Here is a 27,765-nt window from a genome sequence, read left to right as displayed (position 1 = left end):
CGGTAGCTCAGTGGTTCGTATTGCTTCCTCATAGCGCCAGGAACCCGGGTTCAATTCCCACCTCGGGCATCTGTCTGTGCGGAGTTTGCACATTCTCACCATGTCTGTGTGGTTTCCTCTGGGTACTCCAGTTTCCTCCCACAGTCAAAGATGTGTAGGTCAGGTGAATTGGCCATGCTAAATTGCCCGTAGTGTTAGGTGCATTAGTCAGGGATAAATGTAGGGGAATGGGTCTGAGTGGGTTGCTCTTCGGAGGGTCAGTGTGGATTTGTTAGGCGAAAGGGCCTGTTTCCACACAGTAGGGAATCTAATCGAATCAAATGAACATATTTAGATTAGATTCCCTACAGTGTGAAAACAGGCCCTTCGGCCCAACAAGTCCACACTGACCCTCCGAGGAATAACCCACCCAGACCCATTTCCCTCTGACTAATTTAGCATGGCCAATTCACCTGACCTGCACATCCTTGGACTGTGGGAGGAAACTGGAGCACCCGGAGGAACCCCACGCAGACACTGGGAGAATGTGCAAACTCCACACAGACAATCGCCAGAGGCTGGAATCAAACCTGGGACCCTGATGCTGTGAGGCAATTTAAATGCATTCTTACTAACAGCGGTGTCCTTAGAAAGACTGCCAATAACAAACAGCAAATCCATTCTTGAACTGTCCTTTCTTTCTGCTTTTTCATACCTCTGCTAGGAAAACGGGGGCAAGCTCAAAAAAGTTAATCTGTCTTAATGCTCTTGCAGAGATTTCTTTCTATCAATATGCAATTAATAACTAGCAGGAAACTGACAGCAAATGTTGATGCACAATGCATGTGTTCAAGAGTTTAGCAGGACAAGTGGAACTTGTGAACTTAATCAAAATAGTTGCAAATCTCCATAGAGTACATCACAATCCATTTTGATAATCCATATGATAGTTGAGTGGACTAAGTAAGTGAAAGATACAACATTAGAAATATACAAAACAGTACACCCAAATACACTGTAACAGTAATGTTGGTAAGAAGTCACATCAATTTGCCCTGGTGTTATAGTTGTTGTGCAATCCTACATGCAGAAAAAAAAAATCAATGAATAATTCAACATGGGGGATACTGAAGAAAAAAACGTTAACTTTGCTCATGTTTAGCATTATTGCAAACCAGAAATGTATTCACACGGACACTATACTTACAGGAAAATGCAACTTAAGTTTGAATAAAACTCATGAAATGAGAATGACTTGATAAACATATATGAGTAGCTATGTCCCTAGCCAAACTGTTCCAATACAGCTACAACACTGACATTTAGCTGACAATGTAGAAACTTGCCCAGGTATGTCCTGTTCAGAAAAAAAGCAGAGCAAGCAAGTATACTTAAGTGGGAAATCAGGAGGACAAAAAGGGACATGAGGGTAAGGGTAATAAGGGTAAGGAGAATCCAAAGAGAGTCTAAAAGTACATTAAGGGCAAAGGGGTGCCTAAAGAGTCAGTACAGCCCTTTAAAGATCAGCAAGGCCACCTATGTGTGGATACACAGGAGATGGGGGAGAGACAGGAGATGGGGGAGAGTATTTTACATCAGTGTTTACCGTGGAGAAGGATATGGAAGCTAGATCACTTGGAGAAATAAATATCAACCTCTTGAAAAATGTCCAGATTACAGAGAAGGAGGTGCTGGACATCTTAAAACACATAAAGGTGGATAAATCCCTGGGACTTGATCAGGTGTACTCTAGAACTCTATGGGAAGCTAGGGATGTGATTGTTGGGCCCCTTGCTGAGGTATTTGTATCATCGGTAGCCACAAGCAAGGTGCTGGAAGATTGGAAGTTGTCTAATGTGGTGTCATTATTTAAGAAAGATAGTTAGGAAAAGCCACGGAAGTACAGGCTGGTAAGCCTGATATCAGTGGTTGGCACATTGTTGGAGGGACAGGAGTTATAGGTATTTGGAAAGACAAGGACTGATTAGGGATAGTTAACATGGCTTTGTCCGTGGGAAATCATGTCTGACAAACTTGATTGAGTTTTTGGAAAAAAATAACAAGATTGATGAGGGCAGTGTGGTCTTCATGATCTATATGGACTTCAGTAAGGCATTCGAGAAGGTACCTAATGGCAGAGCAGTTAACAAGGTTTGATCTTACGGAATAGAGGGAGAACTAGCCATTTGGAAACAGAACTGGCTTGAAGGGAGAAAACAGAGGGTGGTGGTGGAGGGTTGATTTCCAGACTGGGGGCCTGCAACCAGTCGTGTGCCACAAGGATTGGTGCTGGGTCCACTGCTTTTGGTCATTTATTTAAATGATTTGGATGTGAACATGGGAGGTATGGTTAGTAAGTTTGCAGATGACACCAAAATTTGAGTTGTAGTGGACAGCAAAGAAGGTTACCTCAGAGTAGAACGGGATCTTGATCAGATAGGCCAATGAGCCAAGGAGTGGCAAATAGTGTTTAATTTAAACAAATGTGAGGTGCTGAATTTTGGAAAGGCAAATCAGGGCAGGATTTACACACTTAATGGTAAGTTCCTGGGAGTGCTGCTGAACAAAGAGACCTTGGAGTGCAGGTTCATAGTTTCTCGAAAGTGGAGTTGAGTTGCACGTGGATAGGATAGTGAAGCACATGTTTGGTATGCATGCTTTTATTGGTCAGTGCATTGAGTATATGAATTGGGAGGTCATGTTGTGGCTGTACAGGACATTGGTTAGCCAGTTTTAGAATACTGTGTGCAATTCTGGTCTCCCTGCTACAGGAAAGATGTTGTGAAACTTGAAAGGGTTCAGAAAAGATTTACAAGGAAGTTGCCAGGGTTGGAGGATTTGAGCTGTAGGGAGAGGCTGAATAGACTGGGGCTATTTTCCCTGCAGTGTCTGAGGCTGAGGGGATGACCTTATAGAGGTTGATAAAATCATGAAGGGTGTGGATAAGGTAAATAGACCAACCATCTTCAACTGTTTTATCAATGACCTTCCTTCCATCCTATGGTCAGAAGTGGAGTGTCCATTAATGATTGTACAATGTTCAATCCCATTCAGAACCCCTCACACATGAAGGTAAGCCATGGCTAACATTCAATTGTAGCCTGATAAGTGGCAAGTTACATTCACACCACACAAGTACAGACAATGACCATCTCTAAGAAGAAAAAAAATCTAACTTCCCTCCATTCAAATGCATTAACATTGCTGAGTTCTCCACTATCGACATCCTGTTGAAAGTTGTCATTGACCAGAAACTGAACTGAATGAGTGATATAAATACCGTGCTATATGAGCAGACCATAAATTGAGAATTCTGTGGCAAGTAACTCAACTCATGATTCCCCAGAGTCTGTTTACAATCCACAGGTCAAAAGTTAGCAGCACGATACATACTCTTCATTTCTGCAATGAGTTCAACTCGAATAACAGTCAAGAAGTTTGACACAATTTAGTAAAAAACAGTTCATTTGATCGACACTCCAATGATCACCTTAAACATTCTTTTTATATATGCACACACATATATAGGGAGCACTGCAGGAACTCACCAAGACTGCTTCATTAATACCTTAAGTCATGACCTCAGCCAATTAGAAGGACTGATCAGCAGCTATGATCTCACCAATGCCCACAAATTTCCTATATTACTGTCACTTTCTGGGTCAAAATCTTGAGCTCCCTTCCTAATGGCATTGTAGGTATATACTTACACAAGATATACTTACACAAGCAGTTCACCATCACCTTCTCCAGGACATTTCAGTTTGGGCAATAAATGTGGCTATTCCTGTGACACCCACATCCCCTGGAAAATAAAAGAAAATGAACATCAAGTAATCCCATTCTCCAAAGCCCTCCAGTACTCACTGGCAACGTGCATGCAATACAATGGCCTCTTGGATGAGAAACCAGAAATTATCTGAGAAAACCAAAGGAACAAAATTTCTCTCCGGGAGGTTGTCCCGGTGAGATATTCAGTTCCAATGCTCCACCTCACCAATTAAGAAGATCAACTAGGGACATTGTTAACCTGTCACCAATTATAACTCTTCAGTGGTCAATTTACAGTCATTTAAAAGCATCACTGGCCATCTCCCTGACTATCTGCCTTCCGGCAAGCAAAAAAGATAGCTAGTTGGACAATCTGTCTACCAGACTTTGGGGAGGGCCTCCAGTTATCCCAATCTGCCCAGTTCTCCCTGCAACTCTTTCTTTCATGCCACTGCACCTCCAAGGTTCTAAACTCAACCAGTTGTCTTTAGGATCCAGAATCTTCTTCTCGAAGGCTTCTGATTAACTGGGATCTTCTGGCAATCCTAGATACCAATGTCAAATCCTGTGATGAGCCAAGATGTATGCCCAAACCTGCCTGTCAACTGTCAACAAGCTGATTGGTGTACAATTGGGTCAGTTATCTGAGCAGTGAAAATGGCATGAGAGTCATCACCTCATAACCCACACTTTGAAAATGAGAAATTCACAACCTTAAAGATAATACCTTCAGAAAAATCATGAAGAAAGTTGTCAGGGAAAAGCCCAAATGAACGCTAGACATTGACAGTATAGGTCTGGTTTGCAGAGAGCTGAATAGCTTTGCATCTGCCCAAAAATGAGCTGAGGTTCTCTGATCAAAATATAGTGACACCACATCCTCCAACACACCATGCTAATAAAAGAAAAGCAGTTACGTAACATCTGATCAAATATTCCAGAAACGTTTTGAAATGTATCTTATACAATGAAGTACTTCCAAGTGGAAGATAATTTCACAGGCAAATAAGGAGGACATTTAGGCAGATAGCAAGATCTCATAGAAAGCAGTAAAATTATCAGATTGTCAATCTACTTTCTGCTGGTGGTAATGAAGGAAGGAGGAAGGAATATTATCTTAAAGCTCCGGGGAATTCCCTGCTCCTTCGATTTTTAACATCCACCTGAACCAATGAAACAGGCAGGCAAGCAGACTTTAAGTTTAATGTCTCATCAGAGGAACTGTGCATGTGACAATTCAGCATTCCCTCAGTATTACACTCAAATTTCAGCCTAAGTTGCAAGCTGTCAACCAATTTCTCGCAAACAGCAATAAGATAAATTATCTGTTTTAATAGTGTTTTTTGAGATTTAAACATTATTTAGGATTGCAGGAGAATGCCCTGTTCTTCAGATTATAGAATGGGACCTATTATATCCATTCGATGCAGCATTTTGTCTCTTTCGAAGATGACAGCTCTGAAAATGGAACACTGCACTGAACCATCAGCCGAGGTTAATGCTCAAGTCTTTGGAATGGGTCTTGAACCTACAACCTTCTGATACAAAGTGGAGAGTTACCACTGAGACAAGGTTGACAACAAAAGAATATTAACTATCCAACATGATCATAACTTTCCAGACTATCATGAACATTAACAAAAGTTCTGATGAGTATTGTGAATTTGATATAAACGTAAAGGTAAAGTTGCCATTGTATTACTGGAGCTGCCCTCCTATTAAAAAGAGAGAGAGGGAGGACCGACGGTAATTTAACCTGAGGGTCACCAAGCCTCAGGTGTGGGGATAGGCTGAGAAGGAGGGTCCTTCATAGTAATCTCAACCAATGCAGGAATTGAACCCATGCTGTTGATATCACTCTGGATCACGAACTAACTGTCCAGCCAATCGACACCCTTACGCCAATTTAATGTAAAATCCCCATGAAGTCTATACAATATCTGTTAGATAATTTGAAAATAGAGGTAAATAAAATAAAACTTCTAATGATTTTAATATTTGTTATCCTGGTGAGCCAATTCATTTCCATCATGAATTTCTAGCTTGTATTCCTAATAATACATAAAGACAAAGTCCCGTCGGAATTATACCTCGACAGCAAATGTACAGCCGAAGAAAACTCCATTGTAGTCAGAAAGAACACCAGCACCAAAAATTGGAATGAATGTTTGTATCATCCTCTGTCTACAAGATTAGTTTTGCTTGTTAGCGAAAGATAATTTTTCTTATTACACCCCAATGATACTATTTAGTTGTAATAAAATAAATTTTCCAAAATGCTGAAACCAAATATGGCTTTTTATTAAGGATTTTAAACAATATAATGCAGTTTTAAAATATATGTAATGTCATAATCACTTGATATTGCAATAATGATATGAAACAAAAGTTGTTCTTCCCTGCATTCAAAAGTCTTATGAATTGAAGTCTCCCTATTTTACAAAGAAATGCAGACAATCAATATTTTATCACAGTCATGAAACTGGCAACCTCACAGAATGAATGAAAACCATTCCAAATTACTGATGTAGAAATGTATTAATGTTATTTATCTAAGATCTGTATGGTGTAAAGAGCCATAAAGAAATGTTATGGATAGGTCAAAATTGTTTGAAAATATGTTGGAGCTTAGTAGCAAATATATAAGGACTGAATACAGAAAATAAAATTTGTAGTAGGTAATTTGCTGTACAGAGCTTTTAATATGTTCTATTGTTTCGTATTGTTCCTTAGCTTCGTCTTCCATATATTCATGGACATTCCTTTGAACTTAACATTTAACATGCCCTCTCTACATCCATGGTTTTTATTTTATACAAGTTCATCAATAACCACTTCCTCACAATTCTCACCACTATTATCTTAATCCATAGGATTACATAGGATAGCTCTCTACAGAAAAGGCTAATGTGCTGAACAAGTCCATGCCAACATTAATGGTCTACTGTCGCTGTCTCCTGCCATTCCACATCTAAATCTTTCAGCATAATTCTGTATTCCCATTTCTTTCACATACTTATTTAGCATTTCCTTAAATGTTGATGTACTAATCATTCTCGTAAGTAGTCAGTTCCAATTTTCACCACACTCTATGGTCCCCACTTCATTCTGTAAGAATTCTAGATAAAGCACCTCAAAGTTACTCAGAATTTCACTTTTAAGGTGCCACTGCTTTATCATTAGCATCCCCCTCCTCCCATTCCTGACAATATTGTTGTACCAAATAACCAGCTCAACTGCTCTGTTCTATTAACCATTAATACTCCTGTCCATATTAAAACTCGTACTGCCTTCCATAATACTATGAATCTCACCTTCCCTCCCTCAACTCCAAAGGGATATCTGGTCGAGACATTCATTACTAGATTTCTGGCTTGACCACATTAAATGCTATCTGATGTTAATTTTCTCTGTCAAAGCCATTCACAATTCCAGAAACATCATGCCATCAAACATCAAATAGAGAAAGTGAAGTCACATGGTGTGCAGGGTTTTCTAGCTAGGTGGATAAAAGAACTGTTTGAGCAATAGGAGACAGAGAGTAGTAGTTGAAGGGAGTTTCTCAAAATGAGGGAAGGTGACCAGTGATGTTCCACAGGGATTAGTGCTGGGGCCACTGTTGTTTGTGATATACATAAATGATCTGGAAGAGGGTACTATTGGCATGATCAGCAAGTTTGCAGATGACACAAAGATTGTTGGAGTAGCAGAAAGCGTAGAGGTCTGTCAAAGAATGCAGGAGAATATAGATAGACTGGAGAGTTGGATGGAGAAGTGGCAGATGGAGTTCAATCCAGGCAAATGTGAGGTGATGCATTTTGGGAATTTTAATTCTAGAGCAAATTATACAGTAAACAGAAGAGCCTTGGGAAAAGTTGATGAGCAGACATATCTGGGGATTCAGATCAATTATACCCTGAAGATTGCTGCACAGGTGGATAGAGTGGTCACGAAGACATATGGTATGCTTGCGTTCATCAGACGGGGTATTGAGTATAAGAGCTGGCAGGTCATGTTAAAATTGTACACGACGTTAGTTCGGCTGCATTTAGAATACTGTGTATGGTTCTGTCACCACATTACCAAAAGGATGTGGATACTTTGAAGATGGTGCACAGAAGGTTTATGAGGATGTTGCCTGGTATGGAGGGTGTTGCTATGAAGAGAGGTTGAGTAGGTTAGGTTTGTTTTCATTAGAAAAAAAGGAGATTGGGGGGGGACCTGATAGAGGTCTACAAAATTATGAAGGATATAGACTGGGTCGACAGAGATAAGCTTTTTCCCAAGGCGAAGGATTCAATAACGAGAGGTCACGCACTCAAGTTGAGAGGTGAAAAATTTAAGGGGGATACACGTGGCAAGTACTTTACACAGACATTGGAAGATGCCTGGAATGCGTTGCCAGCAGAGGTAGCAGAGGCAGACAATGTAGATTATTTTAAAATGCATCTGGACAGCTGTATGAGTAGGTGGGGAGCAGAGGGATACAAATGCTTAGGAATTGGGCGACAGGTTTAAGCAGTAGATTTGGATCGGCTCAGGCTTGGAAGGCTGAAGGGCCTGTTCCTGGGTTGTAAATTTTCTTTGTTCTTTGTTCTTCAAAGACAATTGATGGTTTCTTTCCTAGTTTACCAAATAATTAAACCCTGCCCTCCATTCATGCCTCCAACAATATATGAGAAGTTTATAAATTTCTTTATCATTGTAATTCTGATTAGATTCCCTACAGTATGGAAACAGGTCCTCTGGTCCAACAAGTCCACAACGGCCCCCCGAAGAGTAACCCACCCAGACCCATTCCTTTACCCTATATTTACCCCTGACCAACTCACCTAACACCTATCGGCAATTTATCATGGCCAATTCACCTGACCTGCACATCTTTGGATTGTGGGAGGAAACCGGAGCACCCGGAGGAAACCCACGCAGACACAGGGAGAATGTGCAAACTCCACACAGACAGTCACCTGAGGTGGAAATCGAACTCAGGTCCCTGGCACTGGGAGGCACCAGTGCCAAACACTTAGCCAGCTGTGCCACCCCTAATGTTTGTTCAGCTGCATATGCTGCTTCTCTGTTCCTCTTTTGCATCAAGTTAGATCTCCTCCAACATCTCCTCCAACATTTGCCGATGATACGAAGTTAGGTGGACAGGCAGGTAGTACTGAGGAAGTGGGGAGGCTACAGAAGGATCTAGACAGGTTGGGAGACTGGTCCAGGAAATGGCTGATGGAATTTAACGTGAGCAAGTGCGAGGTCTTGCACTTTGGCAAAAAGAATAAAAGCATAGACTACTTTCTAAATGGTGAGAAAATTAATAAAGCCAAAGCACAAAGGGATCTGGGAGTGCTAGTCGAGGATTCTCTAAAGGTAAACATGCAGGTTGAGTCCGTGATTAAGAAAGCGAATGCAATGTTGTCTCTTATCTCAAGAGGGTTGGAATATAAAAGCAGAGATGTACTACTAAGACTTTATAAAGCTCTGGTTAGGCCCCATTTGGAGTACTGTGTCCAGTTTTGGTCCCCACACCTCAGGAAGGACATACTGGCACTGGAACGTGTCCAGCGGAGATTCACACGGATGATCCCTGGAATGACAGGTCTAACATATGAGGAACGGCTGAGGATACTGGGATTGTATTCGTTGGAGTTTAGAAGATTAAGGGGAGACTTAATAGAGACGTACAAAATAATACATGGCTTGGAAAAGGTGGATGCTAGGAAATTGTTTCAGTTAAACGAGGAGACTAGGACCCGTGGACACAGCCTTAGAATTAGAGGGGGTCATTTCAGAACAGAAATGCGGAGACATTTCTTCAGCCAGAGAGTGGTGGGCCTGTGGAATTCATTGCCACGGAGTGCAGTGGAAGCCGGGACGCTAAATGTCTTCAAGGCCGAGATTGATAGATTCTTGTTGTCTAGAGGAATTAAGGGCTACGGGGAGAACGCTGGTAAGTGGAGCTGAAATGCGCATCAGCCATGATTGAATGGCGGAGTGGACTCGATGGGCCGAATGGCCTTACTTCCACTCCTATGTCTTATGGTCTTATGGTCTTATCCCCTGTTCGAGCCTTGAACCTGTAATTTTCTCTTCTTTCTTTTCTAATTCCCCCCATGTCTTCTCTGACAAGAACCTGTTCAGCAGACCCACATTCTCATCGATCCTCTGATCAACCAAATATGTTTCCAGGCCATTATGTTGGCTGTAATTGTAAATAGTATCCTCTCCTTTAGAAATGCCTCACATTTCTCAAGGTACCTTCACATGATGTTACCAACAATGGCTTGTCCTCCTACCTCCAAACCCTTTCTTCCTTTAGGTCCTAAAGGTACCTTTAGAATTGACCCTTCCATTGCTCTCCTGGCAATCCTCATAACTTTCTCTGCCCATATCCTACCCATAACCAATTTCCACCTCTCCATCTTTTCAATCTTAGTGATCTCCAGTAAACATCCATTGTCCAAAGCTTTCAATTTTTAAAAAAATCTGATGTTTAAATACTTGAGTGGTCTCACTAGTTCCTTATCTATGTAATTTCTGGACTACAATTGCCATTGAATGATCTACCTCTGATTCCGGCTTTTTGTTCATCATCTTTCTCTTTAACTATTTAGCAATTCTGGAATTCCTTTCCTAAACTCCACTGGGACTCTATCCTTCTGTAATTCTGTAAGATTACCTTTAAAATATATCTAATTAAGCAAGCATTTGGTTACTCTTCTTAACATCCTCATCTTTGCTTCCATGTACAGTTTTTATTTTCCCGTTGGTCTGTTTTAAGTGCTTGACATTAAAAATGCAATCAATATAACTTGCTATTGCGGAATTCACTTATTAGTATTGTGTGCCCTTGCTAATTAGTTTCTCTTAGAGTTGGGGATTAATTCTAGCACTCAATTGCTGCATGTTTGAAATCAGCTAACTGCATACAAGTTTGAGAATTGAACTTGGTCAGTAAAGCTAAATATCACAGCAGAAAATAAAGTTTATCTATTAAACCATTATGGAGTTCATCCATGATTCGGTAACCTTAAGTGATTTATTTTCCCTTTCTATTTTGCCCTAAGTTCTCTCTTCCTTTCAAATTTTCTTCTTAATTATACCAGTAAAGCTCAAGCAAAAATGCTTACAAATTGTCCAGGGTATCTCACAGTGACTTGTCTGAATGTCTGATGTTCTGCCCCTCTCTGTAAGGCAAGAACCTAATTGCAAATGCCAGTGTTAAACCTCAAGATGTGTTTTGCTGTGGGCTTAGTCCTGAATCTACTCACTCTTTGGCAATATAGAGCTCCAATATATTGTGTTGCTGCTATGTTGTCTGAAATCAGATTTCTTTTTTGGTAGACACATTTTAGCTCTGCTTTAGTACAATGATTCAACTTTGATTTCATGTAACTTCTTGCACATCGAGAATCAACAGGTTTTGGTGCCAATGGCCAGGTTTTATATAATTTACTAAAATCTGAAAGTAATTTTGTCAAGCTTTGTTAAAACCAGTGTCAGATCTCTATTTCTATATTTGTTCATAGGATGTAACTGTCACAAGCAAGGGCAACTTTTATGCCAATTCTAATTTCCCTTGAGAAGATGGTGATGTGCTGTCTTCCTGAACGACTGCAGTCAATATGGAATAGGTACATCAATGAAGTTGCTGGGAGGGATAACCTGGATTTCATTACCAGAAATGAAGAAGGATGATAGTATAGTTCAAAGTAAGGATGGTTTGTTACTTGGAAGAAAAGATAGAGATTGTTATGTTTCCATGTGCTTGTTGCTTTTGTTCTTCGAGGTGGAAAAGATTGCAGATTTGTGAACTGCTGTTAAGGAACCTGATGAGTTGCTTCAGTGTACCTTGTAGATGGTATGCATCAGTGCAATTATGCACAGATGATGGAGAGAGTGAACATTTATTATGAGGAATAAGATGGAAATGAATCAAACCACTTTCGCTTCGATGGCATCAAACATCTCGAGTGGTTCGGAACTGCACTTACCAAGCATATTCCTGTCTTATACCTTTTGATTTTATACGTTATAGTGACAGTTTAGGAGGACTGTCAGAAGGTGAGTTTCAGAATTCCAATCCTTTAATAGCTAGTGTTAATATGGCTAATTCAGTTAAGTTTTTTGTCAGTGTTAAACCCAGATATTGATGTTGGGGGTTTCATTGAATTAGTGACTGAAGTTTCAGAGGAGATGGTTAAATTCTAGCAGCCATTAGACTCACTGTGGTAGCATAATGTAAGTCAAACCCTACTATTTCCAGATATGGAGATGCCGGTGTTGGACTGGGGTGTACAAAGCTAAAAATCACACAACATCAGGTTATAGACCAACAGGTTTAATTGGAAGCACACTAGCTTTCGGAGCGCTGCTCCTTCATCAGGTGATTGTGGAGGACACAACTGTGAGGCACAAAATTTATAGCAAAAATTTACAGTGCGATGTAACTGAAATTATACATTGAAAAATACCCTGATTGTCTGTTGACTCTTTCATCTGTTCGAATACCATGATAGTTTCACTTCTTTCATGAGTAAATCACAAAGCGTTTTTTAAAAATTGCATTCTCAGGTTAACTGTAACAATTTGTGTTAGCTCGACAATGTGTTGAAGGTGTTAGCCCCCTGTGTTCTCTGCCTGTGCCGTGATGTTTAGATTGATTCTAATCTAAAAAGTGAGATAACAGACTTTTACATGAATTCATGCAGTTTTTGAGCAAAGTACAATGTAACTCTGCAAGTACAAATTCACCCCACAAACATGTATATGTGTGCATGTGGGTTTGTGTGTGTGTGTGTCTGGGTTGGGGGGTTGTGAGTGTGAGAGAGAGTGTATATGTTTGTGTATGTGAGTGTAGAGTGTCTTAAGACTGTGAGGGGGTGCATGTGTGAGTGTGGGAGTGTGTGTGTCTGTCTGGGGTGGGGGCTTGTGAGTATCTGTGAGAGAGTGTATATATGTGTGTGTGAGTGTAGAGTAGTCTAAGTCTCTGAGAGGATGCCTGTGTGAGTATGGGTCTGTGTGTGTCTGTAGGAGTGTGTGTGAGTGTCTGTATGCGTGTCTGTGTATATGTGTGTCCATATGTATGTGTAGGTGTATAGGAGTGTGTGTGTGTGTATGTGTAGGTGTATAGGAGTGTGTGTGTGTGGTGCAATGGTGGTCACCTGTAATGTGACATGAACCCAAGGTCCCGGTTGAGGCCCTCCCTATGTGTACCGAACTTAGCAATCAGCCTCTGCTCGGCCACTTTTCGCTGCTGCCTGTCCCGAAGTCTGCCTTGGAGGATGGTCACCCGAAAGACCGAGGTTGAATGTCCTGGACTGTTGAAGTGTTCCCCAACTGGGAGGGAACACTCCTGTCTGTTGATTGTTGTGAGGTGTCCATTCATCCGTTGCTGTGAGATGAAAGCTAGTGTGCTTCCAATTAAACCTGTTGGACTATAACCTGGTGTTGTGTGATTTTTAACTTTGTACTATTTCCAGAGTCACAGTAAATGTAAAATTTCTTTCCAAGTACACACCATACCCCAATTTACCTGACATTTAGACCAAGGTTAACACAAAGCCAGGTTTCTGTACAAAACTAAAAATTATAATTTATTTTAAGTAATTCAACTATAGTCATAGGTAATCAGATGCAAACCATTGTCTTATAACATTATTATCCAAATCTAGAATCCCCTTATAAACTTCAAGTTATACACACAATCAAACAAATAGAGAAAATAGATTATTGGTGGAGGTAGAAAAAACTAAGGCCTTTCAGTTGGCTTCACTTCCCAATTCTGATGTTGAGGTGATCCTTCTTTGGCTAGCTCAGTCACAGAGTCAAAGAGTCATAGAGATGCATAGCATGGAAAGAGACCCTACGGTCCAACCCATCCATGCCGACCAGATATCCCAACCCAATCTAGTCCCACCTGCCAACACCCGGCCCATATCCCTCCAAACCCTTCCTATTCACATACCCATCTGAATGCCTCTTAAATGTTGGAATTGTACCAGCCTCCACCACATCCTCTGGCAGCTCATTCCATACACGTACCACCCTCTGCATGAAAAGGTTGCTCCTTAGGTCTCTTTTATATTTTTCCCCTCTCACCCTAAACCTATGCCCTCTAGTTCTGGACTCCCCGACCCCAGGGAAAAGACTTTGTTTATTTATCCTATCCATGCCCCTCATAATTTTGTAAACCTCTATAAGGTCACCCCTCAGCCTCCAACACTCCAGGGAAAACAGCCCCAGCCTGTTCAACCTCTCCCAGTAGCTCAAATCATTCAACCCTGGCAATCATTCAATCCTTGTAAATCTTTTCTGAACCCTTTCAAGTTTCACAACATCTTTCCAATAGGAAGGAGACCAGAATTGCACACAATATTCCAACAATGGCCTAACCAGTGTCCTGTACAGCCGCAACATGACCTCCCAACTCCTGTACTCAATACTCTGACCAATAAAGGAAAGCATACCAAACGCCTTCTTCACTATCCTATCTACCTGCGACTCCACTTTCAAGGAGCTATTTTCGTGTCATCTGCAAATTTACCAACTGTAACTCTTATGCTCGCATTCAAATCATTTATGTAAGTGACAAAAAGTAGAGGGCCCAGAACCGATCCTTGTGGCATTCCACTGGTCACAGGTCTCCAGTCTGAAAAAACAACCCTCCACCACCACCCTCTGTCTTCTACCTTTGAGCCAGTTCTGTATTCAAATGGCTAGTTCTCCCTGTATTCCATGAGATCTAACCTTGCTAACCAGTCTCCCATGGGGAACTTTGTCAAACACCTTACTGAAGTCCACATAGATTACATCTACTGCTCTGCCCTCATCAATCTTCTTTGTTACTTCTTCAAAAAACTCAATCAAGTTTGTGAGACATCATTTCCCATGCGAAAGAAAATGAGGACTGCAGATGCTGGAGATCAGAGCTGAAAATGTGTTGCTGGAAAAGCGCAGCAGGTCAGGCAGCATCCAAGGAGCAGGAGAATCGACGTTTCGGGCATGAGCCCTTCTTCAGGCATGAAGAAGGTCTCATGCCTGAAATGTCGATTCTCCTGCTCCTTGGATGCTGCCTGACCTGCTGCGCTTTTCCAGCAACACATTTTCAGCATCATTTCCCATGTACAAAGCCATGTTGACTATCCCGAATCAGTCCATGCCTTTCCAAATACATGTACATCCTGTCCCTCAGGATTCCCTCCAACAACTTGCCCACCACTGAGGTCAGGCTCACCGGTCTATAGTTCCCTGACTTGTCTTTACCACCTTTCTTAAATAGTGCCACCACATTTGCCAACCTCCAGTCTTCTGGCACCTCACCTGTGACTATCGATGATACAAATATCTCAGCAAGAGTCCCAGCAATCACTTCTCTAGCTTCCCACAGAGTTCTCGGGTACACCTGATCAGATCCTGGAGATTTATCCACCTTTACCCATTTCAAGACATCCAGCACTTCCTCCTTTGTAATCTGGACATTGTGCAAGATGTCACCATCTATTTCCCTACAGTCTATATCTTCCATATCCTTTTCTACAGTAAATACTGATGCAAAATATTCATTTAGTATCTCCCCCATTTTCTGTGGCTCCACACAAAGGCCACCTTGCTGCTTTTTGAGGGGCCCTATTCTCTCCCTAGTTACCCGTTTGTCCTTAATATATTTGTAAAAACCCTTTGGATTCTCCTTAATTCTATTTGCCAAAGCTATCTCATGTCCCCGTTTTGCCCTCCTAATTTCCCTCTTAAGTATACTCCTACTTTCTTTATACCCTTCTAAGGATTCACTCGATCTATCCTGTCTATACCTGACATATGCTTCCTTCTTTTACTTAACCAAACCCTCAATTTCTTTAGTCATCCAGCATTGCCTATAACTTACCAACCTTCCCTTTTACCCTGGGAGAAAGTGAGGACTGCAGATGCTGGAGATCAGAGCTGAAAAATGTGTTGCTGGAAAAGCGCAGCAGGTCAGGCAGCATCCAAGGAGCAGGAGAATCGACATTTCGGGCATGAGCCCTTCTTGAAGAAGGGTTTATGCCCGAAACGTCGATTCTCCTGCTCCTTGGATAATGCCTGACCTGCTGCGCTTTTCCAGCAACTCATTTTCCCTTTTACCCTGACAGGAATATACTTTCTCTGGATTCTTGTTATCTCATTTATGAAGGCTTCCCATTTTCCAGCTGTCCCTTTACCTGCGAGTATCTGCCTCCAATCAGCTTTCAAAAGTTCTTGCCTAATACCGTCAAAATTGGCCTTTCTCCAATTTAGAGCTTAACTTTTAGATCTGGTCTATCCTTTTCCATCACTATTTTAAAACAAATAGAATTATGGTCACTGGCCCCAAAGTGCTCCCCCCACTGACACCTCAGTCATCTGCCCTGCCTTATTTCCCAAGAGTAGGTCATGTTTTGCACCTCTATAATACAGAGGTGGGGTCTATAATACAGTCCCAATAAAGTGATCATCCCTTTCTTATAGACCCCCCAATAGTCAGAGGGAAATTGAGAAACAAATTTGGAATGAGATCTCAGCTATCTGTAAGAATAATAGGGTAGTTATGGTAGGGGGTTTTAACTTTCCAAACATTGACCAGGACTGCTATAGTGTTAAAGGTTTAGATGGAGAGGAATTTCTTAAGTATGTACAAAATAGTTTTCTGATTCAGTATGTGGATGTACCTACTAGAGGAGGTGCAAAACATGACCTACTCTTGGGAAATAAGGCAGGGCAGATGACTGAGGTGTCAGTGGGGGGAGCACTTTGGGGCCAGTGACCATAATTCTATTTGTTTTAAAATAGTGATGGAAAAGGATAGACCAGATCTAAAAGTTAAGCTCTAAATTGGAGAAAGGCCAATTTTGACGGTATTAGGCAAGAACTTTTGAAAGCTGATTGGAGGCAGATACTCGCAGGTAAAGGGACAGCTGGAAAATGGGAAGCCTTCATAAATGAGATAACAAGAATCCAGAGAAAGTATATTCCTGTCAGGGTAAAAGGGAAAATGAGTTGCTGGAAAAGCGCAGCAGGTCAGGCATTATCCAAGGAGCAGGAGAATCGACGTTTCGGGCATAAACCCTTCTTCAAGAAGGGCTCATGCCCGAAATGTCGATTCTCCTGCTCCTTGGATGCTGCCTGACCTGCTAAAAAAGATTCCTGAAGAAGGGCCTGTGCCCGAAACGTCGAATCTCCTGTTCCCTGGATGCTGCCTGACCTGCTGTGCTGTTCCAGCAATAAAGTTTCAACTTACTTCTCAGTTCCACTCAAGTAACTTCCTTGGATGTATTTCCGTGAATATCCTCCCTCAGCACAGCCGTAATGCTATCCCTTATCAAAAATGCCACTCCCCCTCCTCTCTTGCCTCCCTTTCTATCCTTCCTGTAGCATTTGTATCCTGGAACATTAAGCTGCCAGTCCTGCCCATCCCTGAGCCATGTTTCCATAATTGCTAATGATATCTCAGTCCCATGTTCCTAACCATGCCCTGAGTTCATCTACCTTCTCTGTTAGGCCCCTTGCATTGAAATAAATGCAGTTTAATTTATTAGTCCTACCTTGCCCCTGCCTGCCCTGACTGTTCTCAGCTGTACCCATCTCAGATCGATCTCTTTCATCACTATCTCCCTGGGTCCCACCCCCCACCTTACTAGTTTAAGTCCTCCCAAGCAGTTCTAGCAAATTTCCCTGCCAGTATATTAGTCCCCTTCCAATTAGGTGCAATCCGTCCTTCTTGTACAGGTCACTTCTACCTCAAAAGAGATTCCAATGATCCAAAAATATGAATCCTTCTCCCATACACCAGCTCCTCAGCCATGCATTCATCTGCTCTATCCTCCTATTCCTGCCCTCACTAGCTCGTAGCACTAGGAGTAATCCAGATATTACTACGTCCTTGGGGTGTTTAGTTTTCTTTGCCTTGAAGCATCCCTGGTTTTTAAGAAATATAGAACAACTGATTCTCTTGGAAAATGTCATGATTTATCAGACAGAAAGTCACAGTTCTTAGCAACTACTGCAAGAAAGGCAACTGGTCTTCTTCAAGTTTAAACGGTGTTTGTTACTGCTCAAAGCAGGCAACTTCTGCTGGGGAGAATAACAGCACATATTCTGTGCCTTCTCTCTCTGTCTCTCTCTCTCTCTCTTTCTCTCTGACTTGTTTCCAGTTCCAATCCGTTCAGTTTGCTGAGAACCAATCAGCTTTACTTGTAAACAAATCAGTGTTTCCTGTCCGTATGCACTTTGAAGGAACCCACAGGTACAAAAATGGAATAATCATGAGGGATAGCATTCAGCAGGCTTGGGAAAGCTGTGCAAGGCTCAATTAATCACTAAGCATTTCATTCAACTTCCATTTTATCCTTTATCAATAAGCTGAAATAACCTTCCATCATCAGTGACAAATTGCTCTCATTGGTCACTTCCTGCCAACAACTTAATCATTGAAGGGATTCCTGTTGCCAGCAGAGTATTGAACAACCTGTCCCACAAATAAATAGGAAAAAAAACCCAAAGAACTGCAGATGCTGTAAATCAGAAACACGAACAGAAATTGTTGGCAAAATCAGCAGGCCTGTAGAAGTATCTGTGGAGAGAAAGCTGAGTTAATGTTACAAATCCAATGACCCTTCTTCAGAATGGATGAGTAGGCCCAGCCTTTATGTTCCCTGCCACAATGGACTGGATTGAATTTGGCTTTGTATGTTCAACTAATTTTTACTATTGATCCGAGATAGCCATTCTTATTTGAGGTCAGTGTTGAATTATAGATGGTCGACCTTACAGTTGAACTTTTGTCTATTAATATAGGTATTTGTTACAACAGAGATAATTTCTAGTGAAAAGTGGGAAGATGGATTAATTTTCACTTTCTTCACCCATTTTCAATTAGATTAATTGCAGTATGGCAAATATAATCATAGCTGCTATCAATTAACTCAGCAAAAACAAAATAAGTTGGAGGCCTTAAGTGGTCCATGAGGTTTGGTTCAAAAAGGCATGAAAACTTATAAATTTAATGGTCTCGTACTTTTCACTGCAGACGTCAAAATTAGTTATTTATGTACTGGATTCACAAACACTGCCGTTGCTCAAATCTTGCACGTGCTTTCTGTTTAATCAGTTAGGAGGAGCTTCTTATGAACTGTTGAAATGGTTTGGTTGCTGTTTCAATACCACACCCTGTCTTTCAAATGCTTTTAGAGTTAGGTGTCTGTAAGCGCTGAAAGTTGAAGTTCTATGATATTATTACATATCAATCTTTCAGTCGTCGTAGTGCTAGGATTGACAGCACCACAAAGAACATATTCAGGGTTTTGTTTGCAGTTCAAATATTGATTCAGAATCATGCTTGCGTGCTTATGTGACTATTTCATGTGCTCCTGAGGTTAATAGAAATAAAATGATTGCAATGCAGCTCAAAATGAGTAAGAACAACTTGAATGTTTCAATTGCAAATACAAGGACTTTCATAACTAATTTGGTTATTCTTCAGGTCAAACATTGGCGAATATTAGTACTTCCAAGTTTTCTTCACTATTGAAAAGATTTTATAATGTCGTCATATAAAGCAGGACAAATCCAAACCTGCCAATTAGTAGAACCCTTCAGTCAAGTCTTGATTATCAGCAAAGTTTTGGAATGGATCCATCTGTGACATTAAGCAGCATTTACTCAGCAACAGTCTGCTCACTGATGCTCGGTTTAATATCAACCAGGATCACCCAGCTCCAGATTGCATTACAGCCCTGTTCAAACAATAAAAAAAGCTGAATTCCTGAGATAAGAGGAAAGGGATTGATCTTGATCATCAAAAGGCGGCATTTGGCCAAATGTAACATCAAAGAGCCCTGGCAAAATTTAAATCAAATGGAAGTGGGGGCAACTATCTCAAAGAACTGTGATGACGGAAATCTGAAACAGAAACAGAAATGACTGGAGAAACTCAGCAGATCTGGCAGCATCTGTGGGGTGAAAACAGAGTTAATGTTTCAAGTCCAGTAACTCCAGCAGAACACATCTTCCCACTATATAATGTTGAAAGTGGGAATGTTTGTTGATGAATGTATATTTTCAGAATTATTTGCAACTCCTTAGATATTAGTCAGACTTGGGCTAAGTGTCAAGCCATTCAGTGCCAAGCATGTTCATTCCAACAAGAGAGAATCCAATTCTCTCCCTTAAACTTCAATGACAGCATTATTGCTGAATCTCCTTTCATCACAATCTTAAAGGATACCATTGGCCAGAAAATTAATTGAACTAGCCATATATACACTTTAGTTACAAAAGTGCATTAGAGACTGAGAATTCTGGATAAATAGCTCATCTTCTGATACCCCAAAGCCTATTCACAGTCTTTAAGACAAAAGTCAGGCATACGATGAAATATACTCCATTTGCATGAGTGGGGTACAGCTCATAAAATGCTCAAAACCTGACACCATCCAGGATAAATCAGGTTGCTTGTCTGGCACCTTTCATCACAGTGTGGTGCTGGAAGGGCTGATGAAGGACTCATGCTTAAAGCATCGAATTTCCTGCTCCTCGAATGCTGCCTGTCCAGTTGTGCTTTTCCAGCACCACACTTTTCGACACTGATTTCCAGCATGTCCTCACTTTCTCCCACCTTATCATCACATAAAGCAATCATTTTTTTCTACTGCCACATAGCATTAGCAATTTAATAATGTACAAAATGTACTACACGAAATTGCCAAGGCACTTTGAGACCCTCCAAAAGCTGCAATACTCACCAACTAGAAGAACAAGGTCAGCAAATGCATGGGAACATGCAAGTTATCTCCAAGCTGCATACCACGTTTCTTCATGACCGCTGTCACAGACTAGTGGAACTGTCTTGCAAACAGCACTGTAGGTCTATTTGCAGCAAGTAAATTATAGCAGTTCAAGAAGGTGTCTCACAAATAAATTCTCAAAGGCAATTATTAATAGGTAACAAATGCTGTCAGGACAAGTGACTCCATCTGAAAAGGTGCTACTATAGCAGGCTCCAAGCTGGTAAGGATTCCACTTCACCCCCGGTCTCCCCTTCTCTTAAGTGTTGGGGTGATGGCTCAGGAAAAACTCTAGATACCAAAGAGGCTCAGAGAAGGCAAGTACCATTAATAAGTTGGTGCGGCTGAGAATAGGGTAAAGGAAGCATAGAAGTAGTATTTGCTTTGTGCAACTGATCAAGAGTGCAGCTTGAAGAAATGTAGGGTGAAGTTCCATAAATATGTTGTGTTTTTGACTGAGAGCTAGCTATTCCACATTCCTGCATGGCAAACCATACTGATTTTTTTGACCTTGAGCTGCTTCCTCTCTGTCAGATGCAGGCCAACTCTAAATGCTTTTGGTGATAATCATAAAAAGACTGCAACTTGATTTTTACGTTGGCTTAATCTGCATCCTTACCCAAGACAATATGAAGCACATGGGCTAGTATCTAGACATAAATGCTAATCAGCTACCATGAGAGCCCAACTGTCTTTCATGTTGATATTAAATGAACAGTTCACAGCACAACTATTATTAACATAATACTTCCAACAACTTTCTGGGACTTTGGGAGACCTGAGACCATCTATTGTAAACTCAAAGACTGTGTTGTCTCCATAATGAATATCTCTCACCAATAGCTGAGTGACATACCTGGATCTCCCATAGATCTTTATTTGTGCCAGGCTTATTGTCAAGCAGATTTCAGGGAAAGTCATATTACTCCCTTTATTTAATCTTAAATTAAGGAAACAATTCCAGAACATAAAAATCTAATAACACTCATAATTTTAAAATAGCTGGTATCTTTAGTTACACCTCAAGCTACTCACATTGTTTATACTTTATTCAATGAAATCTCAAAATAACAGGGTTTAAAATTTTAGTGGAGTCTTAATTAAACAGATATATGATGAATATTTAGAACTATTCAGACATTTGCTTGGATGTTCTTCAAAAACTTTGTACTTTCATTGTGTTTGTTACATCAGGTGTGTCTTACTTTCTGACCATTTCCTTCCATTCCTCTGCTTGTAGCAAGATGACTGAGGCATAAAAATGTCATACACTTCATATCAAGGGTAATTGCCATGTCTCACAAATATCTTGTTTCTGCAGGTCTCCACCACGGCCAAGTCCCGGTAGCCTCCATTATTCAGATGAGGATGTCAGCACAAAATATAATGACCTAATCCCAGCAGAGAGCAGCAGCCTGACCGAGAAGCCTTCCCTATCAGACTCTCAGGTAAGCACCAATTTTTCGGGAACACCATGTTCCCCAAGATTGCCAGAGAAATTATAGAAATGTAAAATCATGATCGTTACTGCACTCACTGTTAGAAGTCAGCTTTCCCCAATTTCATCAGTTGTATTCATATCAGTAAGGTCGTTTCCAAGAGCAAAACAAATATCCTATGAATCAAAACCTGTGTATCATGAAGGGCAGAGCATCCAAATGGCAGACAAGTGCATCTTGACTCTACAAACTTGTAGATTAGAAAGGATACTTATAATATTCCCTCACTCCTGAGAAATAATAAATATGATAGTGAAATAATTAATAAATTTCAAGAAGCAATAGTACACATACACAATACTCCAATTGGAAAGTGTTTCAAAATTCCCGTAGTGCTTGAATTTTTGTTGCATAATACATCAGAGATAAATTTGGTCTTGACTAAGGCAGTATGAAACATGTAACTAGGAATCATACAGCTCTTCAATCACATCTCTTTAGGATTAGATTTTAGAGTAGCTTCAACTAGTCAAACAATTTTCTCTCAATGGGCAGTCTTTTCAGATATAATTAAATTTTAACTCAAGTAAATATCATCTGAACTGTCATTTCTTGACTACTCAATGGTTTGCTTGTCTTTCATACCTCATTGTAAGTGAAGCTATGGCTTCCTGAATGATGAGACCTGAAGATAACCGATTCCTATTGTTTAGTGAAGTAGCAATAACTTAATTAGCCTGAATTCATTGGCAATTGCCTAACTGTGACATTTTTACACTATCATAAATCGTCTTCGAGTAAAATTATCCAGTGAGTAGCTGAGCCTCTTCACTATGTTAGTTAATTTCAGCTGAATAATGCAAGAAATATTTGTACTGGACCTCGCAGTGCCCTGTTTCTCAGTATTGTCCAGTACTCTTCTGGGAAATAAAAGAGCCTACTAATGCTTATATAGTTAAAAATCACACAACACCAGGTTATAGTCCAACAGGTTTATTTGAAAGCACTACCTTAAATTATTTTGAGAATGTGACTTAAAAGAAGTTCTGGAATTTACATATTAATGCAACCCATTCTAAAAGATGAAAGACTTAACAGCATTGTTTGTTCAATATATCATTTTGTTGCATGACACTGTAATCTTTTGGTATAAATTCTGTATCTTATGGTCCTGCTCCACAGCTACCTGATGAATGAGCAGCACTCCGAAAGCTAGTGCCTCCAAATAAACCTATTGGAGTATAACCTGATATTGTGTGATTTTTACCTTTGTCCACCCCAGTCAACACAAGCTCCCCAACATCAATATTCATATATCAAGCCTCAAAAATGAATAATAGATACTTGGGTATGGTACCATAGGGAGTCTGTGACTTCAAAACTTGGAAAAGGAGTTGACAATTTCCAACAGGAAGCAAAGGTGATAAATTATGGTAAAAAGTAAAATAACAGATCTTTTTTATCATTACTTTTAATAAATAAAGTAATATGTCCAGAGCTGGTGACAGAAGGTGGTGGCCAATTGTCAGTCCATTGTGTCCATCCAGAGATGTTAGGAGGTGGAAAGAACAGGAGAGCCGGGGGCCACTGCTGCAAGAAGAAGACTTGGTAACCTACTCATGAGATTTGGTGGCTGTAGGTTGGGGAAGACCAACAATTGTGAAGCAGGCAGCTGTATTTATAATGGAGGATTATGATAAAAGCATAATGGGAACAGAGTAGCACTTCGGTTGGGGTGGATAGTGTATGATGTCATGGGTAGTGCACTGGAAATCAAGCACTGATGTTCCTAGAATCATCACAGAAGTTAAAGATTCTAAAATAAATATGCAATAATACCCCATTTTACCTGACTTTCAAACCAAGGTTAATAAAATAGGTTTCTGTACTTAACAAAAAGTACTACTAATGCCAGTAATTAGACTCTAGCTACAAGTAAATGGTGGTAAAGCATCAATGTTTAACACTATAATTAAATCCCTAATGACTTACACTCACACACAATATGTTATGAGTGAGGATAACTGGGAGGCAGTTTATTTGCTGCGATGATCATTGTCCTGGTGAGAAAGTTGTTTCTCAGACCCTTCAGTCCAACCTGTCCATGCCGACCAGATATCCCAACCCAATCTAGTCCCACCTGCCAGCGCCCAGCCCATATCCCTTCAAACCCTTCCTATTCATATACCCATCCAAATGCCTTTTAAATGTTGCCATTGTACCAGCCTCCACCACATCCTCTGGCAGCTCATTCCATACACGTACCACCCTTCACTACAGGGAACACAGAGACAGCTCCTGTGTTTGTGGAGATCAAAACACCTCTCCATCTTGTTCCCAGCCTCAAGCTATTCAGTTACGCAAGAACCATTACACCACTGACGGTGGCAAAAGGCTTTTACTATTGATAATTGGGTACTAATTCATAAATCAATCAACCTCTTGTTTGCACCCAGCTGTATCAGTAAAACCCCCTCCCCCACCCTCCCGCCGGCTCCAATTCAACCCCAAACAAATGTTCGCACATGCTGCTTGCAATGAGTGTCAGGTGACTTGCTATTCAAAACATGCAGCAATCCTTTGAAACTGTCTTTTAAAACAGCGCCTTCTCATACTCACAGTTGTAGCAAGCACAAAAGTGAAACAACGTGGTCTTTACAATGATACACCTCATTGTCACCTCATATGCTAAGGGCTGGGGTAGGGAGTGGAAGATGGGCTGCTGCAGACTGATAGACATGTTGGATGAGGACCTGGGATGGTGTGAAGCCTATGGGATTCATGGGAAGGGCTATTAGGAAAGGGATCCAGATTTCTAGAGTCTCACTAATACATTTATGCAGAGGCTGGAAACCACTGCCCAAAGAGTAATCACTGAGGGCTTCCGTCATGCTGGAAATCGAAAGTACATAATGGGTAAGAAAATGGCTGTGAACACACCTTATGCAGGCAGAGGAAGTATCTCAATCTAGAAAGGAGGGAGCTGTAGAAACCAGCGATATGAGGCCCTTTAGAGGGCAACAAAATTATACACAGACACTGTTCAGGACATAGAACTGTGGACTCTCTACTCCTACTAGATCCTAATGCATTAGCTTCCTGTGTCCTGTACAGCCTGCCCCACACATTGCTAACCACTTCATTCACACCAGCACTTTTACACAAAGGCCAGGGAATAATTAGGAATGTTTGATCAAGAGAAACAGTGGTGCCAGTTGAATCCATTGCCCTTTTCTTCTTGCTTCCATTTGCTCCAGCAGACTGTCAACATAGGAATCAATCCATGGTACATCTGTGTGGACTTAAGGCATTATGAATAGGAGTTTGCTCGCTGAGCTGGAAGGTTCATTTTCCGATGTTTCATCACCATACTAGGTAACATCATCAATGAGCCTCTGGTGAAGCACTGGTGGTGTGGCCCGCTTTTTATTTATGTGTTTAGGTTTCCTTGGGTTGGTGATGTCGTTTCCTGTGGTGATGTCATTTCCTGTCCTTTTTCTCAGGGGATGGTAAATGGGATCCAAGTCAATGTGTTTGTTGATAGAATTCTGGTTGGAGTGCAATGCTTCTAGGAATTCTTGCACGTGTCTCTGCTTGGCCTGTCCTAGGATGGATGTGTTTTCCCAGTTGAAGTGGTGTCCTTCCTCATCTGTATATAAAGATACTAGTGAGAGTGGGTCATGCCATTCTCAGCAACAAACCCAAACAAGCAGACAAAACACATCCAGAATCCCTAGCCACTCTGCCCTACATCAAAGACATCTCGGAAATTATGTCAGACTATTCAGACTCCTTGGCATCATGGTAGCCTACAAACCTATGAACACACTAAAACAGCTGCTAATGAACTTGAAAGACCCTATGCAGACAACAAGAAAAACTAATGTCATTTACTAAATACCTTGCAAGAACTGTAACAATTACTAAATTGGACAAACATGCAGAAAACTAACCACCAGGATACATGAACATCAACTAGCCACAAAAAGACATGACCAATCTCACTAGTATCTTTGCATACAGATGAGGAAGGACACCACTTCGACTGGGACAACACATCCATCCTAGGTCAAGCCAAACGGAGGCATGCATGAGAATTCCTAGAAGCATGGCATTCCAACTGGAACCATTTACCACCCCCTGAGAAAAAGAACAAGAAATGAACATCTCCTCAGGAAATAACATCACTAACCCAAGGAAACCTAAACACATAAATAAAAAGTGGGCCATACCACCAGTGCTTCACCGGAGGCTCACTGATGATGTTACTTAGTATGGTGATAAAACATCTGAAAACGAACCTTCCAGCTCAGTGAGGAAACATACATCCAGAACCACAACCTGAGCTACAAATCTTCTCAAACCTCATTTGGCATTATGCTGGCAGAGTTACAGTACAGGCTGACCAAGGACTCAAACAAAGAGATGTATTGCGAAACCAATAACATTCAGACAATTGTGATACTTTAATAGACTGTGCACTGCCACCGATGCCACCAAAGTCCTCTCCAAAGGATTTTTCTTTTTCTGTCCTTTCAGCTATGTTTCAGTGTTGTCCCAGTTCCACAGCTGGGGTGCAGGTGGTCTGCTCAGCAATGGAGTCTGTTGGCCTTGGAGGTTTGTTTAAGCATTTGTGTCTGGATAGCTCAAGCATGCTGAGGGTCTTCTTGCTGGAGCCTTGAAGCTCTCCTTGCTTTAACTTTCAAGGGTGCCTATGGCTTTGCTGAACTCCTGCAACCTCTGTGCCAGAGTGTACGTGCCTCCCACATACTTGTCTGATATTCCTGTTTCTCCTTGTACATTTGGATGAAGTATCTGGTTGCCAACACCACAGGGTCCTCCGTATGCTAGCAACCATTTTCAGCCAGCTGAGAAGCTGTCACAATGAGGTGCTCATCTGCTTGTACTCCTGAATTTTCTAAACATGACATTCCCATCAGGGTTGAAACTTTATTGCTGGAACAGCACAGCAGGTCAGGCAGCATCCAGGGAACAGGAGATTCGACGTTTCGGGCACAGGCCCTTCTTCAGGAATGAGCAGAGAGTGTTCAGCAGGAGAAGATAAAAGGTAGGGGTGTCCCATCAGGGTGTCAGTATCTGAGCTTGTGGGGGCGCTGAAGGTTGCGTTGCCAATGCTTCTTTTGAGGCCTCAGAATGCTCTTCCTTAGAGGTCAAGGATGTGCTTTCTGGCAGAGCTGGCTTTTTCTTGGCAGGGGCAGTGGACATCCTGCTGTTATCTGCAAGGCACAAGAGAGAGAAAGGCAAATGGTTGGAACTGCTATGCAATGAATGGTGCTGCTAGCAGGAATAATATGAGGATTGCATGGAACAAAGAGTGGTACTCACTCGGTTGATGTCTCAGCATCCCCACAGGAATGGCCTCAGTTGTCTTCTGCAGGCAACAGGATTCTGTCCTCAGTGGGATAGAAACTCAATGTCAAGCATGTCTCCATCCATTTAGGCTCTTTCCACCCTGTTATGGGCTGTTTTCTCCTGGACTGAGAGAAAGGGAGGGATTGAGTGAGTTAAATGTAGTGGCTCAGCTGTTACTACTGTTGTTAGTAGTTGCAAGGTAGTGAGTAGGTAGTGCAGAGGCCATGCAGGGTTCGCAATGTTGGAGGGAATAAGAGCAAATGAGGGAAGACATTTCAGGCTATAGTGAGAGTGGGTCAAGCATGAGTCTTAGTGGAAGGTGGGTGTAGCTGAAGAGAGAGAGTGAGTGTGAGGTCACAGCAAGAGTGTGAAACTTACACTGGTACAGAGGAGAAGATTGTTGACAT

At 41.3% G+C, this 27,765-nt stretch overlaps 1 protein-coding gene across 6 annotated transcripts in view; it reads left to right on the top strand.

The window, feature by feature from the left end:
• The window catches only part of sdk2b (sidekick cell adhesion molecule 2b), a 1,001,963-nt gene that overhangs the window by 879,028 nt on the left and 95,170 nt on the right, over positions 1-27,765 (top strand). For 5 of the 6 annotated variants that reach the window (XM_088000610.1, XM_088000613.1, XM_088000611.1 and 2 more), the window contains one exon: positions 21,868-21,994. In XM_088000610.1, the coding sequence (XP_087856736.1) occupies positions 21,868-21,994 (127 nt within the window). Of the gene's footprint in view, positions 1-21,867; positions 21,995-23,167; positions 23,236-27,765 lie in introns of those variants that run through there. The other variant, XM_088000614.1, reaches the window with a different exon arrangement.

Source organism: Chiloscyllium plagiosum, unplaced genomic scaffold (assembly GCF_037043375.1).
Source record: "Chiloscyllium plagiosum isolate Xiang-an unplaced genomic scaffold, Cpla_swu_hap1 HiC_scaffold_25, whole genome shotgun sequence".
NCBI lineage: Eukaryota > Metazoa > Chordata > Chondrichthyes > Orectolobiformes > Hemiscylliidae > Chiloscyllium > Chiloscyllium plagiosum.
This window is presented reverse-complemented; position numbering and strand designations above follow the sequence as displayed.